This window comes from Corella eumyota, chromosome 1 (genome assembly GCF_963082875.1).
Source record: "Corella eumyota chromosome 1, kaCorEumy4.1, whole genome shotgun sequence".
Classification (NCBI taxonomy): domain Eukaryota; kingdom Metazoa; phylum Chordata; class Ascidiacea; order Phlebobranchia; family Corellidae; genus Corella; species Corella eumyota.
Window position 1 is genome coordinate 19,902,124 of NC_137490.1, and position 13,665 is coordinate 19,915,788.

At 26.3% G+C, this 13,665-nt stretch overlaps 1 protein-coding gene across 1 annotated transcript; it reads left to right on the forward strand.

Moving 5' to 3' along the window:
• Positions 1-1,967: 1,967 nt before the first annotated feature.
• LOC145763956 (ribosomal protein S6 kinase alpha-3-like) lies at positions 1,968-13,651 on the forward strand. Its single transcript, XM_082575511.1, has 17 exons — positions 1,968-2,106; positions 2,839-2,877; positions 3,288-3,426; positions 4,331-4,468; positions 5,112-5,298; positions 6,261-6,441; positions 7,008-7,078; positions 7,238-7,321; positions 7,718-7,890; positions 8,339-8,514; positions 8,863-8,985; positions 9,273-9,359; positions 9,761-9,922; positions 10,335-10,496; positions 10,929-11,123; positions 11,580-11,743; positions 12,159-13,651. The coding sequence occupies exons 1-17, from the start codon at positions 2,041-2,043 to the stop codon at positions 12,256-12,258; spliced, it is 2,247 nt and encodes a 748-aa protein (XP_082431637.1). The 5' UTR covers positions 1,968-2,040; the 3' UTR covers positions 12,259-13,651.
• Positions 13,652-13,665: the final 14 nt, after the last annotated feature.

Here is a 13,665-nt window from a genome sequence, read left to right on the forward strand (position 1 = left end):
AGAAATAGTTCGTATTATGAAACTTGCACATTAAAAGTAATATTTTTACGTTACGTTTTTGTAATAAAAATATTTTAAACAAATCTTTATAAAATCTTTATAAAATTTTAAACAAATCTTTATAAATACAATAATTTGAAAATTTTACAATAACGTCAGCATTTTTAAATAGCATTAATTCGGTGGCACAAATGTGCCACGTTAAAACTGGTATTTAACCTCGCTAGGAGATAGATTGAAAAGCTCGGCATTTTTGACAAAGAGGTTGCTTGTATTTTGTGGTTAAAGGCATAGCGTGTTTTCTAAACTATGCCAAGACATGAAATTTTTACAACCAACTGACTAAGCAATTTTCAATTATCAAATAACTAGAAAAAAACGCGTAATGCCTTTAAAGATTTAGAACAAACGGAGACTTAGTTATTAAGGCGTAGTTTATTTTGTTAAGCTGTTGATTTTTTTTATTAGTCACCAACATCTAAACGGACGTTTTAGTACAAATTTAAAACATAAAATGATTTAAAAGATTACGATTTATGTGAATTGTAATAGTGTAAAATTATCTGCCGTTTGCGTAGGTTTAACAATTGAGTTATTGTCATGTGAAAAAATAAAGGATATTTCTCAATACTTTTTTATTTATTTTTTATTTAAAATGGCTAAACGTTTTTTAAAACTATGTAGTTTGTCAGTTTGTGTTGTATAATATTATTTAGCAAAATGTTAAGTTAAAATTACTTGGCATTTTAAAAGGAACTAAATATATTTTAATAGTTGAGTTATTTGAAATATTTAAATATATTATTTTAGATTAAAATTTAGAATGGTTAAAAAGTTAAAAGATACATAAAAACTATTGAATATATTTATAGTCAGTTTTTTGTAATTCAAAAGTTATAATTTGCTTTAATGTATATATAGCCAAAGTTTAATATTTCAACTTTATATCATTTCATTATATAAACTTTGATAAGTAATCTTAACAAACACTTGATTAAAGAAATTGTGGTATTTTTGTATTGGATCGGTATTCAATTAATTAAAGTAGGTTTTAATATTTAGGAAAAAAACAATTTAATTTTAATTTACAATAAATCATGATAGTGATAAAGTTTATGTTACATTATCAAAAAAAAATACAACTTATGATAAGTATTATTATTCTACTGTGGATAAACATATATCTATCTGATTTATAAATTAGGAATTTTTGTTGCCTAATGTTTTGGTATTTATTACAAAAACCTGTTTAAATAATGGCTAAATATGGACTTTAATTACACCATTGAATATATTACCCTAACAAGGCTTATGCTATTGTTTAACCTTTTGTCACAAATGGCTATTTAAAAAGTTTGTTTATTGCGATAGTATATATGTCATAAATAGGATATCATGTATCCTAGGAAGTCTAAAACAATTAAAATAAAGTCTGGTACTTAACTTAAATGTAATTTGATAAACAACAATTTTATTTTTTTTTCCGGTTGTGAGTCAGATTTAGTTTTGAATTACTACTCAGCCTTAATGAAGTGCTAGCTTATTTGCTTAGGTACAAACAAAAGTTCTGCCCCCAACTAAACTTAAAACTACAATAGAAAGTGATTCATATTTATATACTACAAACCTTAACTATTTTTATCTTTTTTAAACAATAAATATATATAATTAGACAAATAAAATTTTAAATAAAGACAGTCGGAAAAGGATTTTAATATTGTGAGCTGATAACATAGTAAATAATATATAAGTCGGTAGAATTCATTGTTTGTATAATATAAAGCCTTATTTAGATGATGTAGGCTTAGTAACAGAATTTCAGATAATAGAGTTTTGTGTACTTGGATTTTAATCCAAGTTTTGTAATGGTTCTATAACTAAAAAGCCGCAAAAAAACTTTGTTAGAAAAGTAAATGAACTAATATTTTTTGAGTAAACTTAATAACTAATTCAACTTTCATTTTTTAGTTTATTTAGGTTGTTAAATAAGTTTATAATTTATATATATATATTGTTATTAAGTTATCTTTATTATTCATCATGCCTTTGGCTCCACTGGGTAACAATTTGTTTCCCAATTCCAACTCTCAACTGCTTAAAGAGGAGGTAAAATACATTTTTGAGACTTTAAGTTATAATATAACGCTATAGTTTAAATGTTATAATAATGAATACAATAAAACTTTTTTTTTTTCTTGGTATGAAAAGACTGGCTTTACAACCTAAACATAGGGTTGCATTTGTTACCCAAAGCAGTTTTAAGTTAATATAAGCAGTTTTGGATATTGTTAAGCACTTTTATTAGAAATATGTACAGTTTATAACGCCTTACTTAAGGGCGCTTTAACATGGAAGCAGTGGGAATCGTACCAACGACCTCAAGTTGTAAAGTGTTAATCATTACATCCTGCCACCATAAAATATACTTGTTATACTTGCTTAGTACTCTAGCACTTAATCATGTTGGGCTAACGGCACAAAATCTAAATTTAATTGAAAATACTTGTATAAAATTTTAAACCATGAAAAACATATCCGAGGAGTAATAAAATTAGCTTTGTCATTTTTTAAGTGAATTATTGTATTGTTTAAAAAGTCATAAAAAAGGTCTCAAAACTTAAAGTAATGTCCTTATGGTTTGAACCTCTTGTAGTTTCTATTATATAATTGATTGTGTTTATTCAAAATTTGACAATAAGGAGGTGTATATTACGTAATCTAAAGATAAATTGTAAAGTTTACTATTTATTATGATAGAATGTGACGTAGAAACTTGTCATCACTTAAACATTTTAATTCGTCATTATTATTACTGAATAAATAATTGATTTATTGTAGAATGACGATGATATGGCTGTGGACCAATTGGAAATTAAGGTAATAGTTATTAATTTATTATAATAGTATTTAAATAGGTATGGTTACTGGGTAATAAATAGATGAGGTACTTATATAATTTTAAATATTTTTAGTTGTTTAGACAACTATTGTTTAAAAGTCGTTACAACTTTGTTTTTTTAAGGTTTGGCAAAATGAACAGTTAACATTTTAACTTATGTAATTTAAATCTTTATTACAGAAAACTCTTACAATTTTAGTTTACTAGGAAACTGAGTTAAACAAATATTTTAATTTAGTTTTCACAGTGATAATATTATGGTATAAATTAGCTCAAGCTAACAATACTTAAAAAAATTTTTAACTCAAATTTTGTATGGTATGTATATATATATATATCGTTTTTAATAACAAATTATTATTTTTTTCGTAAACTTTATTTCTTTTAGGATGAGCCAATGCATGAATATGAGATAAAGGAACATACAATGAAAGGCTGTGAGAAGGGAGACCCAGGACAATTTGAGTTGCTCAAAGTTCTGGGGCAAGGCTCGTTCGGGAAAGTTTTCTTGGTAAAGAAAATCGTGGGTAAGTTGTTATTCTTTATATTTTTAGGAGCTTTTTTGTAAAGCTTTTTTAAAAGTTTGTAGATATTTTGCTAGTATTTAGACAATTTTTATTGTTTTTTTTATTTTGGTTTTTCGCGCATTGATAAAAGTGAAAAATAAATATGATATACAATTAATATTACAACAATGCGCCGGGAAAAAATGACAATATCAATTTAATGATTTAAAACATGCCAAAAATAAAAATGTTTATACAAAGATTTAATAGTACATTATGGCATAGTCACCAAACCCAATTTTAATATACAACAGAAAGGCACATACTATGTATGAGCACAATTTTGTTACATAGTAAAATGCAGAACACTTTTTAATACCTCTTATTTTTTTACTTAAGATGTCAGGTAGTTCCTTATTGAAATATAACGGTTTCTCATTTTTCAGTAGGCCTACTTAATAATAGGATAAATGCTGTAATCTAAATTCCTTGTGTAACATATATTTATAATTTTGTTCAATTGTATAAGTCAAATTTTTCCTTAAAACCATAATTAAAACTTTGTAATATAAATATTAAAATTATTAAATATTTAAATCATGACTAAAGTTGTTAAATGTTATTAGAAAATCTATGATTAGTATATTGGTATGTTAAACTAATTGTAAGTAACTTTAATTATTAAAATATGTATGGGTTAATAATTTGATTATGGCTTTAAAGTTTAGGCAAAACAAAGCCTGAATAATTATATATATTGATCTTAACTTCCTATTATATAAAATGAAAGTTGAATTATTTAAATGTGAATGCCATATCTTAAATTTTAAATTGTAAAAAAATAAAAGAAATATATATATGTTAAATTTGGTGAAAAAAACTTAATTAAAAAAAAAATAAAAATTTTTATTTAATTTTTTGATAGGTAATGATCGTAACCAGCTGTATGCTATGAAGGTTCTAAAGAAAGCAAAGTTAAAGGTCCGAGACCGAGTTCGAACCAAGATGGAAAGAAACATCTTGGTTGATGTAAATCATCCATTTATTGTAAAGGTTTATTATGGTAAGAAAAAAATCAAATATTTTTAGAATATTAAAATTAAAATAAGTAAATATAAAGATTTATATTTTTATTTAAGTTGCCTTTAAAGTATGTTTCTTATAAAAGGTTGTTGATACTTTTATGTGTTTTTCTGTCTTGACCAGTTTGTTTGCATTTCTGTTTTTTTGTTTACATTTTTTTCACTTCCTTTTTGCAGTAAAAGCTGCCTTAAAAGGTGTTTCATAATGGCAAACTTTATGAGTGTAAATTTTACTTTAAACTATTTTTTCTTATATTTATAGCTCATTTATTAAATAAAAACTTTAAATGCTTTTTATGACTGAAAGTTTAAAATTTTGTTTAGTTTAAATGTTTTTTTTTAAACTGCGTGGTGTGGTGGCCAGAACACTCTCCACAAATACACAAGGTCCTGGTTTTGATTCCCAGTGATCTCATGCTGTAGCACCCTTGAGTGCCTCAGGCAACTCGAGACCGGCAACTCGAGACCAAACCTCAGGCAACTCGAGACCAAACTGCCTCAGGCAACTCGAGACCGGGTCGGGGTAACTGATGTTACTCTATGTTTAGGTTGCGTATTCGACCTTCCCACTTCGAGGATAAAGGTGTAGCCTATACAAAAAAAAACTCCATTTTTTTTTTTTAGCTTTTCAGACGGATGGGAACTTATACATGGTCTTGGCTTACCTACGAGGTGGTGACTTGTTTACAAGGCTTTCCAAGGAGCTCATGTTCACAGAAGATGATGTGAAGATTTATCTCGCCGAGTTAGCACTTGCACTAGATCACTTGCACTCACTTGGAATTATTTATCGGGATTTAAAACCAGAAAAGTAAGAAAATTTGTAAAATTAAAAAAAAAAATATCATTTTACATATTAAATTTTTATATACAAAATTTTAAAACTTAGAAAAATGTAAAAAGTTCTGGGTTCAACCTATAGACTTTTGTGCCTAATTATTACAAGCCAAATTGTTTGTTTATATAAATATTATTTTAAAAAGTGGTTGTGTTAGGTTGGTGTTATTTTAGTGATTTACCTAACTTTTGTGTTACTAAAAATCAATAAATAAAAAAAGTTAAAAAAGTATTATTTCTTTGTTAACATTTTTAAAATACATTTTATACCAGTTTATCATTAGCCTAAACCTTTGGAGGTAATTTTTTGTTTAGTTTTGCGTATTTTTTGATTGATTTTTAGCACCATCAGGAAGTGAATAGGAAATGTTGTTTTTTTCACAATTAACTTAACAGACCAACATTTTAAAGATGACTCATCCCTTTTCGCGTTACTTATTTGCAAACAACAAATAATTAAATTAAAATCCATGTAATGATTGGTTTAAACCAGTCATGTGAATGAGTTAGGATAATAAGGAAATTGTGACAATTGTCAATCAAAGTAAATTATAATAACAGGTTTAAGATGATAATTGATGTTTTTATTATTCAACATACAATTAATTCTTTTTTTACTTTTCAAAAATTTTAAAACTGTTTTTTATTTTTTTTGAAATATATACAATTAATTTGTTTTTTTAACTTGTAAAAATATAAGAGATTTTATTGATAAATATAGTTTTCCATTTTTTTATTAACATTCAATTCTTTTTAACCTTTAAAAAAACGAATATTTTTTAGTATTAGTTTGTTTTTGGTATAGACAAGAATTTTACATAATTTTAACCCTTATAAAAGTATTTTTTAAATGACTTTTTTTAATATTATTAAGTTTTCTCAAAATATTTTTTTCCAGTTAAATTAATATAAGTAACCCCTGTATTTTTCATTAAGCATTCTATTGGATATTGATGGTCATATTGCATTGACCGACTTCGGGCTAAGCAAAGAGTCCTTGGATGGATCGGAGAAAGCTTATTCATTCTGTGGAACAGTTGAGTACATGGCTCCGGAGGTTGTGAATAGAAGAGGACATGATCACGCAGCTGATTGGTGGTCTTTTGGAGTACTTATGGTAAGTTCATTTTATTGGTTGTTTTTGTTTATGTAAAATATTTTAAGATAGATTTGTAAAAATATTTAAGGGAGTATTTTTAAAGGCAGTCAATTGATAGTTAAAATATGATAAAATCAACTATGGTAGTTACCAATGTTTAAAAAAACCCTATTGTATTGTTGTTTTAACGAAAAAGTTATTTTTAATGTATTTTTTAAAGTTTGTTTTAAATTAGTTATATCTATTAGCTTTTGATGATTTTAAAGATACTTGTTTTTCAGTCGTTTTACTTGTTTAAAAACAAACCCCTTTTTTAATGTTTTGACATTTTTTATGATAGAAAATAATATAATTAAAGTAGGCCCATGTTTAATTTATAATGTTAAATGTTAATTAAATATAGATAAAGGTCAAAGGCCATTACCCAACTGACACATGCAATCTTTAAAGACCATGACTAATCTAATGTATTACCAAGTGGTCAATAACAACTTAACTAAGTAAAAACAACTACTTGACAATCTCAAATTTTTTAAAATTATCTTTTATTTCTACTGGTATGTTTAAAATAAATATTTTTTCAGTATGAGATGTTAACTGGACAACTACCATTCCAAGGTAGAGATAGAAAAGACACAATGACTCAGATTCTAAAGTAAGTTAAGCAATAATTACTTTTAAAAAATAAAAAATCATATCTTGATTAAAACTTTTTCTTGGAATTTAGATTTTAAATTTTTAAGTATTTCTTTAACAAAATTCTAGGTAAGCCTTAGGTTTATGTAACATAGTATGATTTATTAATAATTTACAGAGCCAAATTGGGAATGCCACAGTTCTTAAGTCCTGATGCTCAAGGTTTGTTAAGGATGCTGTTCAAGAGAAATCCAGCAAATAGGTAATTTTAATTATTATATCTTTTTGTCGGAAACATTAATTAGGCATTTAAATAGTATTGTGATATTTTAAACCTTTTTAATGGGGTAATCGTCAGAAATCAATTAAATGGGTAATTTTTCTAAAAATATATTTGATTTTTAAAATAAGTATACAAGAGTTTTTCTTTTGGGGGTAAAATTTCTATGGGTTAGGGGGATTTTTTAAAGTTTTTTTTTCGGAATTTGTTGTCTAAAGCAAAAGGGCAAATTTTTTTTTTCCAATATTGATTTTAATTTTTTCAGGGGTTAATTTTCTACGGGTTAAGGTTTTTTAAGAGATTCTTTACTAGAAGTAATTGTTTAAAATAACCTAAAATTTTTTTCCCCAATAATAATTCCAATTTTTTTTGACCCAGACTTGGAAGTGGTCCGGATGGTGTTGAGGAGATAAAACGACATCCGTTCTTCAACAAAATCGACTGGAACAAGCTACTGAGGAAGGAGATCGATCCTCCGTTCAAACCAGCTGCATCACGAGCAGAGGATGCGACTTATTTTGACACCGAGTTTACTTCGAGGACACCTAGAGGTAAATGTTATTTTAATTTTTTTTAAAACTGAAGTTTTGTAAAATTATTTAATTAAAATGTAATTGGTGTTTTTCTTTTAAATTAAAAAAGTAAGTTGTACTTTTGGGGTTTTGAGTTTAAAAATATTTATATTTTTAAAGATAGTGATTTTATCATTATTAGTTTTTAATTATTTAAGAATATATAATTTCTATAAATATTGAAGCTTATTGGACTATCTAATTTATAGGCCTACAAAATTTTAAAAACTGCGAATTGTGGTGCTTGGGTAAATTATCAAGGGCAAATATTAGTGAAAAATGGAAATCTTTACTGTAAAGAGGGCTTTTAACTAGCATACTTATATTAGTTCTTATAAACAAAACTTTTTGAGGAACAGAAACTAAATTTTGGAAAAACAGAACTAAAGTGAAAACTAAAGTTTCTAAAATTTTTTAATTTTTACAGATTCTCCTGGAGTGCCTGCCAGCGCAGCGGCTCAACAATTATTCCGAGGATTTTCTTTCGTTGCTCCCAGCATCAACGAGGATCAGGCGGCTAAGGCTCAGGAGGAGGAGTTGAGGAGCAAGAACCACAACATCCCGCAGAGGGATCTCTCTGGAACAGCTTTGCTCACTAACAGGGTAGGTTTTTAAATTGGGTTAACTTTGGGGGTTTGGGTAAAATTTGGGAAATTTTTATTATTTTGAAATTAATCTAGATTTTTGATTTTGTTTTTGGTGTAAAAAACTAACTCAGGTAAAGGTTAATGTTTTGGAGCTAATAGGTAGTTGTTTTGAAACATTGGGGGAGCTGTTAGGGAGCACGGGGGTAACTTTTTTGGTGCATAGAAAACTTTGTAATGGGGGTTAAAAATTCTAAAAGTTCAAAATCAAATTCTTAAAAAAATACAACTTTTAAACAAAAAATAAATGCTTTCATTAATCTTGTTTTTGTTAATTTTGTATTATTTAATATTTTTTTTTTTAAAGTTGACCAAGAATGAGAAAAACTTTCGTGAGGAATATGAGGAGAAAGAAGAGATTGGGATTGGATCTTATTCTGTGTGTAAACGTTGCATCCACAAAGCTACCAAGAAGGAATATGCTGTCAAGGTAAAAGTTTAAAAAATCATATCACTATGAGTGTTACATGGGTTTTAAATTTGTATAATGCTTTAGAAGGACCATTATTAAAAAGTTTATTAATATTGTAATTTTTTTACTTAAACCGAATAATAGCATAAACAAAAAAGGTTTAATCTGTTTATTTCAAGTCGACTTCATGATCTAAACATGGTTTAACATCAGTTACCCTGACCCAGCCTCAAATTGCTTTGGCAGTTTGGAATAATATAAATTATAATTGTCCGATAATTAAATTGCTTTTTTAATGTTTTTAGATCATCTTTAAGAACAAGAGAGATTGTGAGGAAGAGGTTCAAATTCTTCTCAGATATGGACAACATCCAAACATCATCACTTTAAAGGTAAAATACTTTAATTTATTCTTGTAAAAAAGGGTAACTTTATTTTCTGGCATGGTAATAGTATCTTTAATAATAGGGGTTAAAAAGGGGGGGTTCCAAAAAAAACATACTGGGTTAAAAAAAGGGGGGTTCATTATGTATATTAACAATTTACTTCAAGCCATATTCTGAAAATTGCCATTTTATCGTCATTTTTTAATAACCCCAGCCAACCCAAATTCTTTATTGGAAAATGTTTTTAAATTCTTGGTCTAATATTGACCCAAATCAGCAATTAAAATGATATGTTAAATGGTTTTTAGAAATGTGGGCACATAAAATAAACTGACATGATTTTAAGGTTCCCTTTTAACTTGTTGTGCAAAAATGTTTTTTAAATTATTTGTTATTTTTATTTTTAGGATGTTTTTGATGATGGTCAGCATGTTTTCCTTGTCACTGAGTTAATGAAGGGAGGGGAACTTTTGGATAAAATTCTGAGACAGAAATTTTTCTCGGAGAAGGAAGCTAGTGCTGTGCTTAAAACTGTGACAAAAGTTGTTGATTATTTGCACAAAAACTCAGTAAGTTCGACATTTATTTTTTTTTAAAAAATCAAAAAAAGAAAAAATTTTAAATTAATAAACAGATAGGCCTATTGTAAAAAAAAAAAAAAATTGAATTGTTTAGGAATTTGTAATTTTTAATCTTTGTTCGTAGTAGAACAATTATTATTGGTAAAAAACAGTTTGTTATCAAAAATATTTAATAACAAAAATGTTATATTAAAATGTGGTTTTATAATTGTAAACATTTCTTTATTTAAACATATATAATATAAATATATTTATAGAAATAGCACAAAGTCATACAGTTTTAGATATGTTACATAAATAATATTAATAAAGAAAAACAATGAAAATTGTTTTTTTACAATAAAAATAAATTTTATATTTAATTTTTTTTTATTTTAATTTTTTTTTTGTTTTTTTTAAGGTTGTGCATAGAGATTTGAAACCAAGTAATATCTTGTATGCTGATGAGACAGGTAACCCTGAATCTTTAAGGGTTTGTGATTTTGGGTTTGCCAAGCAACTGAGGCATGACAATGGCTTGCTGATGACGCCGTGTTACACAGCTAACTTTGTTGCACCAGAGGTCTGTTAAACATCAAATTTTGGATTTTTTTAATAATAATTTTGTTCATTTAAAAAAAAATTTTTGAAAATTTTTAGCTATAAATATGCATTTTATACAGTTAAAACTACTCATTGGGTAAAAAAAGAAAGGGTAAAGGGAAGACAGGGAGGAAGGAAAGCACTAAAAAGGGGAAGAGATGGGGCTGCTAAAGGGAAATTATTTTGCAGTCATTTTTAGTTAGAAGCGGAAATTGTCAATGCTTTCTTAATGTCTTTTAGCATTGACAATTTCCGCTGCTTAATAAAAATGGCTACAAAATACTTCCCTTTAGCCCCTTCTCCCCTCCTTTCAGTGCCTTTCTCCCTTTTTTTTACTTCCCCGTTTAGGTGTTACCCAATTTTTGGCCATTTTTAAACAACAAAAAAAAATTATTTTTTAAAAATTTTTTAGGTTTTGAAAAAGAAAGGTTACGATGAAGCATGTGATGTTTGGAGTCTTGGTGTTTTACTGTACACCATGTTAGCTGGTTACACACCATTTGCTAATGGACCAGATGACACACCAACTGATATATTGAAGAGGATTGAAACTGGAAAGTTCAATATGTCTGGTGGAAATTGGAAAACAGTTTCCGAAACAGCAAAGGTAAATAAAATTAAAGGTTTTAAACTGCTTCTAAAATATTTTTAAAGGTATCTAAGGAAATGTAAGGGGTAACTTTTTTTTATTGTATGTTTTTTGCTGGTTTGGGGTACTTAATCAAGCGTTTTATTTGTGAAATTTATTTTTTAAACTTAGTTTTTATAGAATATTTGCATTTGATTATTAAAAAAATATTTTTATGTTTTTTTTTATAGTGTTAAATTCTTGAATAATGCAGCAACCGAAATCTTTTTCCCTAAATTATATCTTACATTTTTAACTCTTTCTTTTATTTAAATTACATTATTTGTATCTCTTTTATAAAAAAAATGATATATCTATTAAGTTTTTGTTATATTGCTTAACTGTAAAAATAATATGGCAATTTATATACTATTATTTAAAATCTTATTTTAAATTTTCTATTAAAGTTTTATTTTTGTTTTTTACTTTTTCTAGAACTTGGTCCGTCGAATGCTTCACGTTGACCCCAATGTGAGAATGTCGGTCTCACAAGTTTTACAACATTCGTTCATAGCTCGTCCTGATCAACTACCAGACTACCATTTAAATCAAAATAAAGATTACAAATTGGTGAAGGGAGCAGTTTCTGCCATGTTTAGGTGAGAGTTTTAATTATTTTGATTAAGCAGAATTTTTGAATATTTTGGGATTCGATTTTATAATTTTTGATCAACATGTTTTTACCTGTAACATAACATTTTTTTTGATTGCTTATCAATATACCTAGAAATATTAAGTTCTAAAATTACATATTTATATAAGGTATTTTAATTTCTGCAAAAAATATTTTATTAATCTACTATTGGATTTATCTTTTTACAAGATACCTAGAAATATTAAGTTTTAAAATTACATATTTATATAAGGAATTTATTTATATTTTTTTATCCTTTTATCTGCATTTATTTACATATATTAATCAGTATTTTGACTTTTCTTTCGATTAACGTTTTGATTCTAAAAATTTAAAAACTTAAAATTTTTTTTTATAATTAAATTTGGCATTTTTTAAAGTGCTGCCAGATCTCACAAGCCACTCAACCTTAACCCAGTTGGAACGTCCATGTTAGCTCAACGTCGTGGAGTTAAAAAAATCACCTCTACTGCCCTCTAACTGCATCACAAAGGTGCTATTATGATGCCACACTCAACAACTCATATTAGCTGTTGAGCTGCAATTGTTAAGTAAATATAAATTAGTAAAAACTTTTTTGTTTTTTTGAAATTATGATTGTGTCAGTTAACATAAGATTGATAATTTTGAGTTCATGTTTTTTGATACATTTTTTTCAATATTAAATTTTTGTTTGAAAATTCAAAGTTTTTTTCTTGTGCCTAATCATGTGTTGAAAATAATCTTTGTGTTTTTTTAGAATATGCTGTATATATTAGCTTATTAGGTTAATAAAATGTCTTTGAAATATATTGAGACATTTGCACAATATGTTTAATTTAAAGGTTTAAAAATTAAGCAAATGATGTTAAATTTAATAATTATATTATCCTCAATGATAGAAAAAGGTACAAAAATTAATTGCCATTTGAGTGTATCCTAATTTTTAATAATTTGCTTTATAAATTTAGCCACATTTCGAATTTTTTTGTAATTTTTTTTTAATTAAACGACATATTTTCTATTAATTTTTGCTAAAGAATGCTTATATTTTCTATTAGCTCATTTTTTTATTTGTTTGTTTAATGAAATAGTATAATACTCTCAAATTATTATCGAAAAATCCAACTCTTATAACAACTGCAAAAAAATACCTTTTGTAACTTTTGTATTGTGCAAACCATAATCGAATCCACTGAATATTTCAATAATTTGTGCTGTATTTTGCCATTCCAGTGTGTACATTATACCAACTTTATCGAAGTTATGGAGTTTGTGACTTGTACAAATTATAGCGCTCTATGGTATGATAAAACCACACCATTTGTCAAAAATTACTTTTTTGTTTTTTTTTGGTATGTTTTGTATTATAACCTCTTTTTTTAATTGTGGACGTTAAATAGGCCTTAAAAAGTTCATTACTATTTTGTTTTGATAAAGCACTCACTTTTTTTTTTTGGTTAATTTGTTCAAAAGTGTGCAATTTCTTGGTAAAATTCATCGAAAAAAATTCGACCTTATTTTGTAATTTTTCGCCAGAAATGTGTTTCATAATTTTTTTTTTTGTAAAAATCTAAAAATTTTCAAAACTGGGACCAAATAACTTTTGTTTTCATCAAAATACATTAATGGTGTTTATAGCATTTTCAATATAAGAAATCTGAAATAATATTACTTTTTATATTATTTGCACAATTAAAAAACTAAATAGATATTATATCTACCTTTAATCGTGGTAAAAAAGCTTTTTTTGAAAGCTTTTTTTTCATTGTTGAATTTTTGGTTTATTTTTCAATTCTGAACTTAATAAACTAGTGCTTTAGTTAATTTTTTTTTCTATTCTAAAATCTCAAAATTTTGTAAAAATTGATAATTTTTTCTATGAATTAATTCTGATATCTTTGATGT

Bases quoted from the DNA above. Each gene is read 5' to 3' on its own strand.
- LOC145763956 (XM_082575511.1), top strand. From the start codon at position 2,041: ATGCCTTTGGCTCCACTGGGTAACAATTTGTTTCCCAATTCCAACTCT. The intron at 5,299-6,260 runs GTAAGAAAATTT...TTTTTCATTAAG, and splicing joins CGGGATTTAAAACCAGAAAA to CATTCTATTGGATATTGATG. The intron at 7,891-8,338 runs GTAAATGTTATT...TAATTTTTACAG, and splicing joins TACTTCGAGGACACCTAGAG to ATTCTCCTGGAGTGCCTGCC.